Source organism: Amblyomma americanum, chromosome 7 (assembly GCF_052857255.1).
Source record: "Amblyomma americanum isolate KBUSLIRL-KWMA chromosome 7, ASM5285725v1, whole genome shotgun sequence".
Classification (NCBI taxonomy): Eukaryota; Metazoa; Arthropoda; class Arachnida; order Ixodida; family Ixodidae; genus Amblyomma; species Amblyomma americanum.
The window spans coordinates 74,461,102-74,478,318 of NC_135503.1; the positions used below are offsets into that span (position 1 = coordinate 74,461,102).

Sequence of the window (17,217 nt, forward strand, 5' to 3'; positions counted from 1 at the left end):
TCGTACATCCTTGGGACCAGGTTTTACGGCTTAAAAAGCGAGGCAAATTACATCAATATAAAATTTATTTGTCGTATTGAGGAGTAGGTAGCGGCCCGCGCAGACTATAAGCCTCTTGCACTCACTACGTCACCACTGCTAGTTAACAGCCCAACAGCTTTTTTGCGCATAAAAATGTTTCTGTGGGCACGATGGGGGCTTCTCACACCTACTCTTCTAGTCAGGTGAGCAAAACTAGATGCACGCAACAAACACTCTCGATTTGCGGTGCAGATCATGTCTTCGAAACTTGCGCGTCTCTTGCGGCGATGCAGACAAGTCAGCGCTGACAAATACTATACTGAATGATGTCCCCATGCATAAATGATGATCATAAAGTTGTATGGCGCAAGAGAAAAAACACAGGAACACACAGAGGCAGAAAGAGCGCCTAGGCGCTCTTTCTGTCTCTGTGTCTCTGTGTTCTGTTTCTGTCTCTGTGTAGGCGCTCTTTCTGTTTCTGTCTCTGTGTCTTCCTGTGTTCGTTCCCTTGCGCCATACAACTTTATTATGAACCAGCTAGCCCAACAGCAAGTACTTCTGCAGAAATGATGAGTTGAAAGTCCTTCCAGCGGTTTTTCATAGCAACCGAATCTACGCCTTTTTCCTTTTTTTTTCAGTCCTGTTGTTGAATTTAGTGAGAGTCTAAGCAGAGTCCACCGAGAAAGATGTCCCATCGAATGTGTTCTTTGTGCAAGCCGTCTACCGCTCAATTCAGTCGCCCTAGAGCGCAAAGTCAAGCGTGGTGCAGCGTGACCTTCACGGACGGATTTTGCATTTTAAGCTGCACTCCACATGAATTGATCACAATATCAAGCTCGCGACTGCTTCCACGCAAGAAAATTTTTGTAGGCGGCCGTAGTACTGGTTACGACCAACAACTGCACCTTTTGCCGTGTTTCACTTGCTTGCGTTTTGTTCATTTTCAGCGATCACATACGCTTACGTAATGCTTACATTCTCATTGTTCTGCCAGCTTGGTTTGGCACCGGGAAAATAGTGCCGTGTGCAACATATTTATCGTTTTCATTGCATCAAATGCATGATATTATTACACGCCTAAAAAGTATGCGATACTGTGCGAAAGCAAGTAATGCCTCCGTAAACATGCCGCTACGAAGCATTCACGCTGCGTGCAATTTTTTTCACAAAGTTGCAATGTTCGAAAACGTGCCACAGGCTAAAAGAACCAGCTCTCTTAGTGATTATGACCACAGAATCAGTCGTTTTGTTCATACGCAGAACTCCAAACTTTTGCAACGCTGCACACCTGTAGAGCGAACGTATGACAGTTGATAGAACTGCCAAAACTACATACCACACAGAAATACCGTAATGAACATTTGTACTGCCTTCGTGCACTCCTCTTTAAAACGCTCTTTTCTAGTCATACGAATGTTGTACGTCCTTGCAAGGCAATTGAAAGAATTCACGAATGTTAACCAGGGGCTTTCATTGAGTCATGGAGCTTTCAATGTTACCCTTCTGTTACCAATCTTGCTGAGGATAATTATGTTCGCCACCCCTGAAATGCGATTCCTGCAATTCGGCAAATCACGCAAGTTCTGCTGCATTTAGGGTAACGAGGTGGTCGTTAGCAATCAGCAGGATGCTACGGAATAAAAACATCTGTGCATTCACAGAATACCTTTTTTAAAAATTTTTTAAGTTCAATTTTATTTTCACAATTTTAAAACAAATCGTTAAACCATAAAATTCATACAGTTTGCATTTCTCGCTGTAGTCTGCCTAGCGGACAAACAAATATCCAGAAGGCACTATTCTCGCCGCTCCATTGCGAAAAAAGCTCTCTGCTCTTCCATTGTTCAGATTAGCTTTAGCCAAGCTCTACTCTTCTAGATCTTGAACCCGCGTGTCTAGCATTTGGATGATTAGACACTGTGCGTATTCCAGTGGTCAAGCGTGATCTTGAGCTACGTGTACCTAGGACAGTCCTCGTGCCATGACTGCTGAAATCTACGCTTGTAGGTGCTGCGCTTCTTCAGCGTCATTGCCCTTTCGGGCAGCAGTTACTTTATTAAAACGTTCTTTGTGCCTCGGTGACACGGATGACCTTCACGATTTTGTCGCATGCGACGCGAACCATCCGCAGCAGACTTAACACAGGGACATGTGAAACATAGTAATAAATATCAAGAGCTAACATTGATCATGTTTTTTTTTTTGAGCACGCAGATGTATTCGTAAACACTCACCGCCTTGATCTGCGTGGCGAGGGACAGCCCGTAAGACCATGGGGCGCGACCGGGTTCACACGAAGCGTCGTGTCGGGGCTCCAGATTCCGGCTGCGGCTCAGCGTCTGTAGACCACGCGCGAAGGACAGCACCGCATCGTGAGCCAGGGCGGCTTCCGACTGCGAACATGGAAGGGGGAAGAGAAAAACAAATAGCACCGTTATTTCTCTGCTTCACTTGCTGTCACCGAGGGGAACTATTTTCTGCTCCTTTGTGATTGCAGAGCAGTTCACGAATAGGCGCATTCTTCGCGCCGAATAGCGGCATTCTTTGTTTGTAGTCCATACACAACAATGCCCGTTGTGGTTAACTCTGCTTGAACTTGGCCAACTTCTTAGCATCGCCTGGGAAAATCAACTTAGTGTAAAGATCATTCTACGAGGTCCTTACCTTTCTGATTTCCACTTCTTTACCTGCCTAAAGGTACGGTACGCTCTATCGTTAGTTTCGTCTGTGAAAATAGTGGCGGCGACTGCGTTATACCACCAGATCGCAGCATGAGTTGAATACGGCTATTGGAGAGCTACACAGCAGCACACAGTGGCTTTTTATTGAAAAAGTATGGGCTCTCCTCTTTGAGTCTGAGAAAAATACCAGTCCGGAAAAAAAAGATCAGTATTCGTATTTCGATTTTCTCTACGTACCAGTTGAAAGCAAATATATTAGAGCGGCTTAAGAAACAGAAAAATTCGAACGATCATGACAAGTTGGTAGAGAAAGTCTGCCAAAGCGTCATAGAAGCTCGTATCCGTAGTATGCCCCTCCTGCTATCACAGTCGACAGTGTCCCGCGTTCCCAAATTGGAGAAACATCATTCCTAACATCCGATACGGTAGCCTCCGCTCTGTAAAAGGGAGTTACAGTGGTTTCACTTTTTGCGAATGTGGAGCAGTTGGCACGACATCTGTTTCCTATCTTGTCAAAAGCAGAAGGAGCTGTAGACGTCGGCGGAGAGAACGTCCTACTGGGTAGTGACGAAAATGCCATTCCCAACGTAAGCAAACTCAAACAGGATGGCACGCCTGGGTGTGCAGCGTCTTGGACAGAAACAGAAAAACAAGAGATTTTTTGTTGCCGTAATTGTGGATGCATATTGAGCAGGCGGACGTTGTGAAGGCTGAAATTTTGGAGCATTGCGCCGAGCGATGCAAAAAATTTGCTTTCCCACTACAGCGACCTCAGCCACAGTCCGGAAAGCAGCTGTAGTAGCCACAACGAAAACTGAGAGCAAGGCCGACCGCCACCCGCAGTCGGCTGAAACACATCAGGAGCATGAAGGGAACTATAAATAGCGTCATTATCAAACTTGAACATTGGTCCTCCAGTGCTTTAAGAAGCCAAACAGCTAGATGGCTATGCAGGAAAGAGCCTTCTATAAAAAACAGAAGATGTGTGGGCGACATTTGATGCGAGAAAGATGACAACAAAGTCGACAACAAAGGCGACAAAACCGAGGAAGTAGAAGGCAGGTTTGAAGATGTTACGAAAGGCATCCCCCACATGCCTCATCCGAGTAGTACAGGTGGATCGGCTGGCTGCAGCAATAGCATTGTCATGGTAAAAAAAGCCGCGGTCGTCTAGGCTATGAAACAAACATCCACTTACAAAGAAGAGAAGGAAGCACATCAGCGTAGCCACTGGAAGTTAAAACGAAAGCGCCAGAAACAGAGCTTGTACCATCGTATATGAGACAACAACAACAACAGACAGAGCTGCCGCCCATCTAAATCATCAGAGTCATTCAAAAAACAGTAGCAACGACGGCTGTGAGGAGACGAGATTAATTTGAAGAGGTCACCGACCTCTTGGAGTCGGCGACGAAGAGACTCAAAAATCCTCACGTCGGAACTCATCGATCATGCGCCGCTCATGGGAATTCCCACTCTAACTTCCGCCCCAATGCTTTGTGGTGGCAATGTCACCAGTCACGTTACCAGCCATGCAAGTGAGAAAGGAATTAGAGGTGATGGCATCCGCCTGACGAATACATCGCCGCGTAAGATGAAACCGTCCAAGCTGTCGCGTGGGCATGCGTAGGTGGGGTGGAGGATATCTGGGAGCGAGAGAGAGCTGTTTATGGAACGTTATTCAAAGACCGTGAGCACCGGTAACCTCGTTAAAGAGCTGTAATCTGGAGCACAGAATATTAGTCTTAAATTTGCTTCTGAAGAAGGAGAAAAGATGGTCGAAAATAAAGTGGTATACATGCGCACACAAATAAGAGCAAATGGCACGTAAAACGCAAGAAAAGGGATAAATCATAAATAAATGAGAGAAATAATTCACGCCTTCTTCTCCCCCCCCCCCAAAAAAAAAAACGGTAAAGACAAGTGCAGCGAGGACAAGCAAAGCTGTTGTGTGAGGTGTGCAGGTAAAAAAAAAACCTCCACAGTAGCAAAGCTGTTTTCTCGTGCGCTCGAAGAGGAATAACCGACAACGTTGGCCTGCTAAGACGAAAATTTTAGGCACAGCAGCCATCGAATAGTATTTCGCAACTTTTATTCAGTTGCACTGCATTACTTTGAGAACGGCTAATTATATTCGTAGACAGCTCGGGAAAAATTTATGAGCCACATTTGCAACCCCAGCTGGGCGTTCTCTGATGCAAAAAATTCGGACGAAAGCAAATTTTTCTTCCGTATTCTCTTCATTGTGTATGTCACATGTCAGAACACGTTGTCAGAGTCCGCACGTTAGAGTTACTGTATCCCGCATATGACTCTAGTGGCAGAGCGAACAGAAAGAGGACTGGAATAAACCTGGCACAATTTCTGTGAAATTGAAATCTGATATTCTGACCAGCGACACAGGACATTTGCTTGCATTGGGGTTGCCTGTTGTCGTTTTTTATGCACAAATATGCAAAACAATAAACAATAACAGGTTCCGAGAAGCAAGGGCGTCGCAAACCACCCCACAAAGCATGTCGAGACAACACGAACGGAAAAAACAGCGACGATCAGTGACCCTGTCCTGACGAGTCAGTCCAGTGCACGGGAACGGCCTGATCAACAAGCGCGACCGGCATCAGAGTCGCATGGAAGCAGCTCGCCTTCTTTGCGCATTGTGGCATAGCGGCGGTGCTTCTGTGCCAGAGCTTTTCACCAAAAGTTCGTTCCCCTAGCATCCTGTTGAAGCCAGGCGTCGAGCTGATTACCGAAGCACCAGCTCATGTCGCTGCTCTGTGCCTGGTGGCAACTAGCCCGGACGCTCCCAAACGTGCATAGGGCAAGCGCAAACCACCGCGAAGCGGTCTGTAAAGTCATTCTCTCGGCGGAGCGGATGCTGGAACCGTGGGTCAACAACCGAGGATATAAACCGCGAGCCTGGTTGTCGGAGCTCTAGAGAGAACAGAGAAATGCGCGCAGTGATCGGGTATTCGTCGTTTGAGCGAGCCCTGCCTGCAGAAGCAGTTATCCTGTCGGCCCCCGCCGCCAACCTTTCTACAGTTATGTAAATATTGGGCATAAAGATCTGTTTGTTTACTGTGCAGTCATCTTTCTTTAGATGGCTCGCCCATGCGAGGAAGCGACGCATACTTTAGGAAACTCGGCCCCGTTGCTGCGACGACCGCAAAGCGTAAAAGTGGCCACAACCATTGAATTCAAAGGCAGAACGTGGTGCGCATAATTCACGCTTCAGGACTACGATGCGCGGAAAATATTTATTATAGCGCGATTCATACTAAGCGATTTCGGAACCTGACATCAGAACCATCGAGTAGCAGCAACTCTGGTCACGTCGGCCTCAAACGTTGTGGCACACCGACAGCATCGTATGTTCCCGTGCGCAGGCTATGCATGCCAGAGCCTTTTGAAATGACGATAAACTTGGTCTGTACAGCATTATGGTGGGAGAACCAGAAGCTAGCAAACGACGGCACCGAATTCTCAAACTAGAGTTTCGCTTGGGCTGATCTCAGTGGACAAAGCGCGTCTAGCAACCCGGTTTCTACGATGTATTTGATTTGTCGCTCTATCTCGGCGCTGATGCCCAGCGCGGATGGCTGTGTCGGTGGCCCGTTGTCATAAGCGCGGTACTGAGGTAGTAGCCGGCTTATCCCTTTACCACATTACCACCACACGACTCCCTACTGTCGGTACCGACCAATAGGTGTCGCCGCCTCCGCTACTCTTCGCCCGCAACCGAGCTGCGAGACTGCTCCGGGTCCGTGCCTATTTATTTCAATAACTCCTGCTCGCTTTTTCTGCCGTTTGTCTGGTACTCATGATAAAAGCGCTTTCTTGGCACTTGTCTACCAAAGAGCCAGTCTGTTATCGCTCCAGAGAGAAATTCACCCGGTATGCGCCGGTGAGGGCGACTTCAGCTCTGCGCTGCCTTTGTCTACATAGCTGCATCTGTACAGGCAGCAACCCCATGTTCGTTCAACACGAAATGCAAGCTTCGTTCTTCTATTTTTTTCAAAATAATATTTTAACTATTGTATTCCTCATACCTATTGTTGTTTACGAAGTGGTCTAACACTACAAGAAACAGCAAAGAAAGAGAGCGCCAGGTGCGGAAACCCTTGATAACCCTATTCTTTATACCGCACAGCACCGGCGTTTGTGCCTCGTTTTTTTCTGCTCTCTTCGATGTAACTAAAATTTATTTAAATTTATTCATCCAGCAGATTGTAAACCGCCTATCTGGAGCAATTAAAATGGCCTATTTTTTCCCCACATGCGACAACGAGGACTGCTGCGGGATGCCTGCATTGTTGCTTGGCAGGCCAGGTCCCACCGTCTAGCATGTGCGCCTTCCGATCATTGTATGTGCGTCGTGGGTTGGAAGCAAAATGCGATTTTCAAGTCACCGTTGTCAAAACTATACTCGGTGACCATTTTCATTGGCTTAAACTTGTGAATTCGTTCTCCACAGTCGCCGACATAAGAGGGTCGGCATCGACTACATATAAATAATCAGTGCCTGGCACTAGTGAGTGTTGAAGTTTAAACATATGAACCAAATTGCTTGTTTTGCTTATTTTTCGGTAGGACAAGCGCAGCTAGTCAGAGGTCATCGTCTGATTGGCGTAAATTCCGATCCTGCGTCTCTGACGCTATCAGTGACACACGCCGCGCATTACCACACCTAGAAAGCCGCAATGCTGTGCTTTTACATCTTTGATGCTCACTCATGTCCTTCCAAAGCCCAAACGTCATTACTGCCGCGCTAGCGATGTGTCTTGACTAAGGTTAACAGCACTTAAGGAATCTTTCGAGCTGAAATAAGATATTATTTAAATGTTCGTTGGGTGCAATACTTTGCCGGGGTTGACATTATATACAAAGGAAGCGATAAGAGGCCTTTCGATGCCTTAAGTTTAGCTTTTGAACCTTTTCAGTAAGGTTGCCAAAAAATTAAGATCTATTGACGTCAGGAGAACAACCGCCCAGGAGGTAGGGTGCGTACGTACTCGAACACGCCTTGCCGATTTCAGCTGGGAAATACTTCGAAAAGCACAATATGATTGCTGTATTGACAAAATTTACCCTTTGGTTGCCGTTCTTCCTCAATTTCAGAAGAAGCGTATGAAGATCGTGTGTGCCAATATTCACATAGGGTAGTTGGAGGAAAAGCAAATCGCCCATTCTGGTACCTTCTAAAAACGTGTGCAGGTATAACCTAAATTTTTGTCTTCGCGCGGAAATGCAGATGTCTCAAAAAAACTGGTCTCTACCTTCACAACATTACTGTGAAGCTTCCACCCGTTACTTTTTATAATATGCGGTCTTCGATGCCGAATGGATGGAGCCAATTTCTTGTTTTCTATTAAGATAAGTAAAACTTATCCACATTCAACGTCAACCCAGCTACTCTGAATAATGGGCGACCTAGTGCAGGCGCCATCCCATATTTCTGGGCTCATGCTTCTTTCGTCGCTGTGTATTCTTTGTTGGGAGTACAGAGAGCTTTTTTCTTTGGTTCCTGAAGATGTTCTCTGTTTGCTTGGCTATTGCCGTGCAGAAATCCCGTGCTCTGCCATAACAAGCCTTGTGCATCAACATTGGGCAGTTCGCGCACCAAAAACACTAATGGTGGGGCAAGAACGTGAGAAGTGGGTGACCCACCTTGATGCTGGAGAAGATCTGCTTAGCCCTGGGGGACAGCAGCTCGAGCGAGTCGTCGACGGCCGCGTCTGGCTTTGATTGGCGCTGCGCCAAGTGGGCCGGCAGCTCTCCTGTGGCCACCAGCCGGAAGCCGGTCACGTTGCAGCGCGAACTGTAGAAGGACCGCAGGTCGACCGTGTGCAGGTCCTGGCGTCCACCGGCACAAGGGGAAAGAAAGCACACAAGGGGGGCTTCGATCGCAGAGCTTTGTCCGGGCCGAAGGCACGAGTCTCATTACGGCAACAAAATACCGCATAATGAAGGGAAAAGATGCAGTACCTTTCGCAAGTGTCTTATGAGAAAGAACCACAACAACCGATTTGGAGGCGAGCTTTGCACATTCCGAGAGTGGCGTTAACCATTGATAGCGTTTTCAATGTAATTCCGTCAGAAATTAAGCTGCTTATATTTCTGGAGGGTGTTTTATTTTGCGCAGTGTTATGTTTACGACGTTAATAATAAAACTAATAAACCACAGCATTTGCCCAAACTGCTTTACCGATCTTGCTAGAATAAAAATAACTGCCCGAAAGCGTTATCTTTAGGTGGAATAAAAAAAATGAATAATACTTAATTTCCCTGAATATTCAACAAAATGCAACGTGAAGCATGTTTTTGCTTTAATCGTACAGCTCCGTTTGAAATGGAATGTGCGCTTTAAAGCGCGGTTTTCTCACGAAGGCAAAAAATACTAGCTTTTCCTGTTTCCTGGGAGGGAAGTAATTGTAATCTGGCCTGTGCTAAGCATGATCCTTGGCAGAGCTCAGTATTGTGGCAAAGAAGCGTTAATAAGAAAACATATCAAAGATCATTTTAAGACATAGCGTTAGAATCCTCCAAAAAGCCGAGAACTACAGCCAAAAGAAACTTTTTTGTCGTGAAAGAACATATCATACTATATCTGTGCATGAGATCCTCGCAAATAAAATGAAAAGATACAACCTCGAAGCCTTCACCCGGCAGCGACAGGAACAGTAGTCTTAGACTACTCCAGAGTGTCTATCCTAAAGGAGAACATTCAAGAAGACAATATCTTTTTATAGTACTTTACTGCCTTTATGGTCCTTACAGTGGCGGGTCAGGTTCTGCCCTTACAGCTCGCGCTCTCTCGGGTCGCAGCGGATAGTCTTTTGGCAGTGTCCTTTCTTAGGGGCGCTGCCATGTTCGTCGGTGCAGATAGGCTGTAGTTTAAACGCGTTAAGTCTGGGGTTGATGTCGCTGCCGCTTAATGAAGTGCTTAATATTACAACGCCGGTGTCTGCGGTTTTAGCCGCAGGATTTTGGAAAAAATCGTTACGCAGTAAACAGCGTCTTCGACATAGTGAGTTGGAGCGCATAAAGCAGACTAAAGAGATGCCGCAATATACAGGGTGTGTTACCTAAGACGGTGTGCAATATCTCAAAATAGGATTTTTTTATTTAGAAGAGAGCTTTTCCGGCATAGCATTCTCGGCTTTGTAGCGCATGGGGAATCACTAAGGCGTGCTAACTAGTAGGCTGCTTGAATACATTAAATACTTAAATTTTAACTACTACTGCCAGTCTACTAATTTACTAAGAGACGCGTAGCCCATCGTAACTAAGATACACATCAGTTTTTATAATTCTGAAAACGCTGTTAATCTCAGGGCTTTGACCCAATAAACGTTGTTTGCATTGCGCTAAAGTACATGCGCTTTCGAGAAGCAACCTTTCAGTAAACATAACTCGTTTAAACAGCCAAATCAGGCTGGACCACACGTTCAAGGGTAACTGCGTTTTTGAAATCCTCAAAACTGATATGAATATACTGTCGGTTGGCTACACGACTGCTAATAAAGAAGGAACCTAAAATCAATAGTTAAAAAAGTGAACTACTCAATATTAGTTAAGAAGCCTACGTTAGCGCGTCTTGGTCTATTCACAAGCGCTAAACCGCTGACAGTGCTATGTTGAAAAACAGCGCTCTTCTGGATCAAAATTCTTGTTTTTCAAAATTGATGCACAACTTAGTTGAAACGCCCGGTATGTGACTTGCACTTCACGATAGGTTATAGTATTGGTCGATGATGACCTGAGGCAGGCACGTCCGGCTACCGGCTAAAGCATAAGAAATCCCGCAAATTTGAACTGTTCTGTTGAGAACCCACTTCTGCGGTGACGTCACGTTGTTTCCCTGCATTCTCCGTGACCGCCTGCCGCCAGCGCAGTACACTATTCGTCAGCTTCGTTCTAGTTGCCCAGCCTATGCCTGCCACGTTGTCTTACATCCCAAACACAGGCGCGTATTTATGCCGTTCGTAGCTCCTCACTCTATTCTCTCAGCACTCATCGTATGGAGCCATGGGAAACAGCTGCCAGCTAGCGCCGACGTGACATTGGCGCAAGTTGGACGTTATAGAGATCCTGCACTCAGCCTCAGAGCTGAGCCAATGCATACGCTCAAAAAGGGGCACCGGCGCAGACCTGTACTCCATTGCGTTTAGCCACCGAACCCTGTGTGCCAGCGCCTTGTTGCCGTTAGCCTAATTTTTAAGCGATCATCGTGCAACACTTCCAAAAAATCCATACTGAGTTTAACTGGCCGCTTCATGATCTCTTTTTTGGAATTCATAAGAGTTGAATGGCAACTAAAATTGTATTGACCTAGTTCGTTTAGACGAGAAAACGTTTATACTAATACTATTGAACAGGAACCAAGTTGCCTGCGAGTTTATTGAGTGTCATATAAATTTGACTCAACGGGAAGAGAATTGCCATCGAGTCAAGTGAACCTCATTTAGTTTCGCTTGTCGGAGACTTCTCTGCAGCCTATTTCGGATGGAACGATCAATAAAACACTGATCTCCAGTCTGAAATCTAGACTGTATTCGCAATATTTATGAAACATAGTTTTGAGCCATTCAAACAGTGCTGCAACTTAAAAAAAAACGTTCCACATAAACAGAAGTCTACATCAAGCATCAATTTCAAGAAATCAGTATACGCTGGTTGTTCTGCATAAGAACTTACTTCTACTAAGAGCAGTATGCAGTTCAACGTTTTGGCGTATGCATACCACAGATAGTGTCAGTGCTCCCGAATTTTTTTTGAAATCTCTGTGTATTAACAACTCACCTCTGACACTAGATAGAACGCCCTCCAAAGTCAGTGTGTAAGCATCAGCATGAAAATTTAAGGGAGGTGAACGTGTGGGTGTATCACGTTCACGCTGTGTTGAAATGTTCTCACGACCTTATTGTTTACTCCTTTGAAGGTGCTGGTGGCGGGTGTTCGATCGCACATGTCGTTGTTATGGCAATAAACTATTGTTTGAACGTTTCATGTGAAAGTTGCACACGCGTTGTTACTTTCGTTGGTGATTGGCGTGTATGCGGGGTGTTTCAGAAACCTTAGGACATCTGCGTACAAGGTTCTTTGTTGCTTATTGCCCGAAGAAATTGGTAACTTTCTCGTAACGTTTTCCTGCAAACGTGTGTTTAATTCACTCAACTGAACTTCATTCGAAACGCTGGCGCCAATTTCTCAAATGACCTCAATACAGATACTCGTTTAAGAGTCAATTTCTTTCAATTAAGCTCTATTTGTGAAAAGTAAACAGCCTCCTAACTTAAACAAAATAGCCATTTCTATACGGAACATTGAACAAATTTTCGGTAACATTTGAGGCCGAGATTTAATTGAAATTTAAATAAAAGTTTGAGTTTATTTCTTATGCGGTACACAAGGAAATGGGAGAGAAAGCTGCTCTTACGCAGCTTCACTGGCTCCTAGCCCTACAGCATCAGCCGCAGCATCAGCACACATTTTGTACAGAAAGGCCATTAGTAAAAAAGAAAAGCAATAAACATCTAAACCTAATAATGAAATAATATATCAAAATATGTAATGTTCATAAACTTTGAAACGGTGGAACAGGCTCTATAGTATTTTGCGCGATAGGTTAACAGGTTTATGCGCATGTGCCAAGCTGCCGTAAAGCTAAACGGTCGCTCTCGTCGATAACGTCCATTGTTCTTTAAGCCTTATAAAGGTGGTGTATTAAGCGACTTAGCGTTTCCTTGATGAGCACGACACTTCCGCTTTGATTACAAGCAACAGCCCCGGGTGCACAACAGTCAAGAAAAGGTTAAAAACTACACGCGCGCCATTTTTTTTAGTGTATTTCTGGATTCCACATCGTTATAGTTTGCGCTTTAAACTCAACGCTGACAACAGCTTCCATTAGGGTCCCGAGGTAATAGATGTTAAAATTGTATGACTTGTTTTCCACAGGTCGCCCTGTTCCCGGAACTTGTCTTATCTAGTAATTTTACTACTTATTCGATCATGACATAAATTCTTTCCTTTCACTGGAGTTGCATTATTATTGCTCTTGTGCTGTCAGACATGGATACTGTATCTCATTCATAAATGCGCAATTAATTTACGAATCCTGTGCTTCGTTCTAATTCCAATTTAGCATCTGGTCTCAGCTTCTACCTTTCAATTTTATGGTGCAGAAAGATGGGACGATATTTTTTATAAAATCTAAGCTACCGGATACCCTTCAACGATCCGAAAAATAATTTCGTTAAGGTTATATTTATTTATCCTCTTGCTTAAAATTGTTTTTCTACACCAAAAATATCCGCCACCAAACATGGCAAAAAATTCTCTACAAGCACATTTTTGTTATGGGAATTTGTTTATGAATGAATTTTTTTTGTTTCGAGTATCGTAACAGTGCACCATAACAATCAGTATATCCGCAGATCCCTCCAAGGAGAGCCTGTAATTTTCTACTACTTATTCTCAAAAACGCAGCCCGCTGGCTTTCGATCGATTCAAGTGCGAGAGAAATATCAAATTTAGTATTTTGCTTTGCATCAGAAGGTTAAATCATTTACATCAACATATTAATTTATTTATTGCAGTTATTACATTTATTGCAGTTGCCTCACAATTATTGTTAAAACCACCCCATTAGTTTTCATATGGAAGTCTGAACTACACGGTGCAAGCGGAGGAGAAGCTTCAAATCTTAGATTTTCTTACGCGTCGTATAGTTAGACCATTCGCATCAGTATATTTACAATAGTACCTTACAACATTCAGCCGTTTTCTTACAATTAAAATTGTTGTCCAAGAGCGCTGGATTTGGGAACATGTTTCTAAGCCATGTCGGCCTGTCTCCTTTTTCTCCTCAATTCAATTTTACCAAAACTAAATTTTGAAAATGTAATTCATTTCGCTTTTTCTTTATCCGCAACTAAATACTGAAAGAAGGTTCGAGTACTTTTAGCACCTTCACCTTCGTCGCAACTTGGTTGGTTGGTTTTTCGGGAAAGGAAATGGCGCATTATCTGTCTCACATATAAGGGAACCGCGCCATAAGGGAAGGGATAAAGGAGGAAGTGCAAGAAGAAAGGATGAAAGTGGTGCCGTAGTGGAGAGCTCCGGAATAATTTCGACCACATGGGAATCTTTAACGTGCACTGACATCGCACAACACACGGGCGCTTTAGCGTTTCGCCTCCATCAAAACGCTGCCGCCGCGGTCGGGTTCGAACCCGGGAACTCAGGATCAGTAGTCGAGCGCCCTAACCACTGAGCCACCGCGGCGGGTTAATCGGTAGTTCAGAAATAAGAACGAAGAAGACAGGAAACAACTTAAGCAATACCAGGGAGCTACAAAACACAGAAAAAACGCTTGGGAGCCATCTTTCCGGCATTTTTATACGCTTACTTTTTTATTTAGTCACGGCTGAAGTAAGAAGTCAATAAAGAAACTGCAGCCGCCTAGCGCTTGTTTTCCTTCTATCCAGCGTAACTCTTCGCCACTATTCGCATGCAACGGTGTTATTTTTGCTGCATGCTTGGTGGGCTAGGGAATGTTCTTTCTGAAGCGAAAAGCTTCACTACGCGGGTCAGAGCCGAGCTTCGCGTGAGCCGAACTGGTGAGTTATGCGCATGCGCGAAAACGAGTGACGTCACGCGCCGCGCAGGTGGTCGTTCCTCGCCGCTGCCGCAGCCGTAGCCGCCGCCGACTCCGTCGCCTTACCTTTCGGCGCAGCCGTGCGCTACTGTACATGTGCGCCATGTGCATGCGCAAGGAGGCTATATAATGCGCTTGCCAGAGAATAGGCGCGCGCACTCGACATGGAAGGAAAGGAGAGTGCGGCTGCTGCTAGACTACGCAGAAAAGCTGAGAAACTAAAGTCGTCCAATCCAGAAGTACTCGCTTGGGATTTCGCTGCACAACAGCGAAACCATAGAGACAGCCGCTTGCTACTACTCGGATCACCGGGCTGTCTTTATGGCTGTTGAGAAACTGTAAGACAACGTGTCCAAGAATAATATATAAAGAAGTTTAATACTGCCACTTCTGTGTCTAACTTGTAAACATATGCCATTGAGTAACCAACTCTACGCCTATGGATAAACAATGTATACAAAACCAGCTAAACTACGAAGCATAACCATGACGTGAAACCAAGCATAACTGAAGCTTTTCGCTTGTATATCCAGGCTTAATAAGATCTGAGCCACTGCCTAATTTTTTTCGTCTAGACCCTGAACAGGCACTGCTTCGTTTGATAGCCACCTTACGAAAACGCACCGTCAAGAAAATTATCCGAGAAATAAAAAATTACAGACACCAAATCTTCTTTCTTAAACTTTCGTTTTGTTGCATTTTGCTGCTTCCCGCAGCAAAATGCTTAACTGTGCGTGAACGAACGTTTGCGCGAACCCTCGAAGCGATAAGTGAGGCCCTGCGGTCCGAGATGGTATGTTTTTTTTCCTCTGTTTTCTTCCTTACGTTCCAGTTTCTTTATGCTTGTCTCTCTGAATTTGCCGATCTAATGTGCATATTAAAACAAGTTTCGTTTGCAGTCATGTTCGCTGTAGTTTAGTATAGTTCACGTTTCCCAGCGCATCTGGGCTCGGACACTAACCATAACTGCTTTCATAGTGTATACCATTACTAGGGCACGCTTTTTAACCACTGCTTTTACTTCATCTTCGCTCGTCCTTTACTCTTTTTTTTCTTTTCTTAAACGCGTGATCATAGCTCACTAAACGGCCTTTACTTTATTGGAGTCATTTCTCCTTACTATGTGGGAGCCAAGCAGATCACGTCTTACAAATTTGACCCGAAATACCGGATACTTCTGTATACTACCTTCTCTCCCTCGCTTCTTGACGTGATCCTCAAAAGCAAACGTGAAAGGAATACAGCTTTGAGAGCTGCGTAACAACGCAGTAAACTAGACATGCGAGGAATACAGATAGCCTACAAATAAGGCAGTAAAGTCCAGAGGAAATGAAGCGGGCAGATAGCGTGAACTCTTTTTGCAGGCTCGCTTCTTCCAGCAGTATGCATAATGTAGGTGCTGTTACGAGTGCTCTCTGGACGGTTTGTTTGCAAAAAAAAAAAAACGAAAGGCATTGTCTGAAACGAAGCGGGTCGGAATTGTTGCCTGCCCCCCCACTGATGAGTTGACTTCTCTGCGTTCTCTTTTCTCTTCCCGTGTTTGCTTTGAGTGCCATTTCTTTCAGGAAATAAGGCGCGCGCAGCTTAGTATTTCTTTATCTCCTCGGCTCTTCAGCATCAGCTCTTTGAGCCCGTTTTTTGGGCTCAATTTCCCAGGGGGACGATTCTGCCAGAACACTCTATTGCTTGTTCATCAAAAAATGAAAACAAAACATTATCTTAGAATGAAAACCAGGAATCTTTTTATGTGTAATCTGTAACGCCACAATTTTAGCACTTTTAAAATATTCCTCCTAATTAAGATGTTTTAATATACTAACACCCGTAGGGAAGTAGGGAAGCAAGGTAGTGCGTTGGATTTTCAAACGTCCTGCCAGAATTTCAGCCTCGAAGGTGTGACCTGTGGCAAAAGTGCCCCCGATTCAATAGATAACCATGCAACCTGCTGATTGCAGTTGTTCACTTCTACGGTGACGTTTAACTCAAAATATTCTGACAACATTTTGACAACACCCGCTTCATCTGTGCCGAGTGGCTCTGTTTCAGTAAGAACTTGAACGCTAGAACTACTTTCCAGTTGGAATCCAGGAATCTTGCTATCTCTTTTCGAATAAAAATGACTTGTGAACGGTCCTTACTCTGTAACCGAAACATTTATTATTCAGGAGAATATTCATGCTACCTCGACTCCACATAAAGTGGCGCACGGTTCTCGTATATAAATCTGCCTTTGTCGAAAAATCCTAATAGCACTCAAGGAACGGCTCGGATTTTTATACTACTTTGATGCTTTAAACATAGCTTCCATTTGGGTAGGTGAAGGGCTTTAGGACTTGTGGCGTGCTCTAAGCTTCTGTAACATAATAGAAGGTTAATTCACTGTGCTGACAGCCGTGATTTTGGGTCATTTTTTTTTCGGTCCTCAACTCACAGTGTCTTTGGTCAAGAATTCCTACTTAAAGCTGGTCACTATGTATATATATCCGAAATGGGCTACAACTACATCACCATATGAAGTGCGTGTTGTGCTTCATGTGTATGATCAGCCAATTACCAAACAGACATAGCACAGAAGAGTGCCTACTTGGAGTTTATTATTAAGTGACTTTTTAACTCAAAGAAAAATAAACGAGAAAAGCAAAAGTGCGCCAGGGCACCATCAACCAGCACTCGACCCTAAAGTCGCTGCTGGGAATTCAACTTCTAAGTTAAAATTATATTTAATTTCTTTTTCAGCTGACTCTGAGGAATTGATCAGAAATGCTGGCAATATTTATCTTGAATCTTCATTTCCGCTTGAAACTATTCCTGGCTTCCACAAAACGAAAATAGTTTGTGCTCTTGTGTTGTTGC

The 17,217-nt window shown here is 44.5% G+C and overlaps 1 protein-coding gene across 1 annotated transcript in view; it reads right to left on the reverse strand.

The window, feature by feature from the left end:
• The window catches only part of LOC144099313 (glutamate receptor ionotropic, kainate 2-like), a 236,948-nt gene that overhangs the window by 36,035 nt on the left and 183,696 nt on the right, over positions 1-17,217 (reverse strand). The window contains exons 6-7 of the mRNA XM_077632528.1: positions 8,370-8,555; positions 2,256-2,414 (exon numbers count right to left, since the gene is read on the reverse strand). Coding sequence (XP_077488654.1) covers positions 2,256-2,414; positions 8,370-8,555 — 345 coding nt within the window. The remainder of the gene's footprint in view (positions 1-2,255; positions 2,415-8,369; positions 8,556-17,217) is intronic.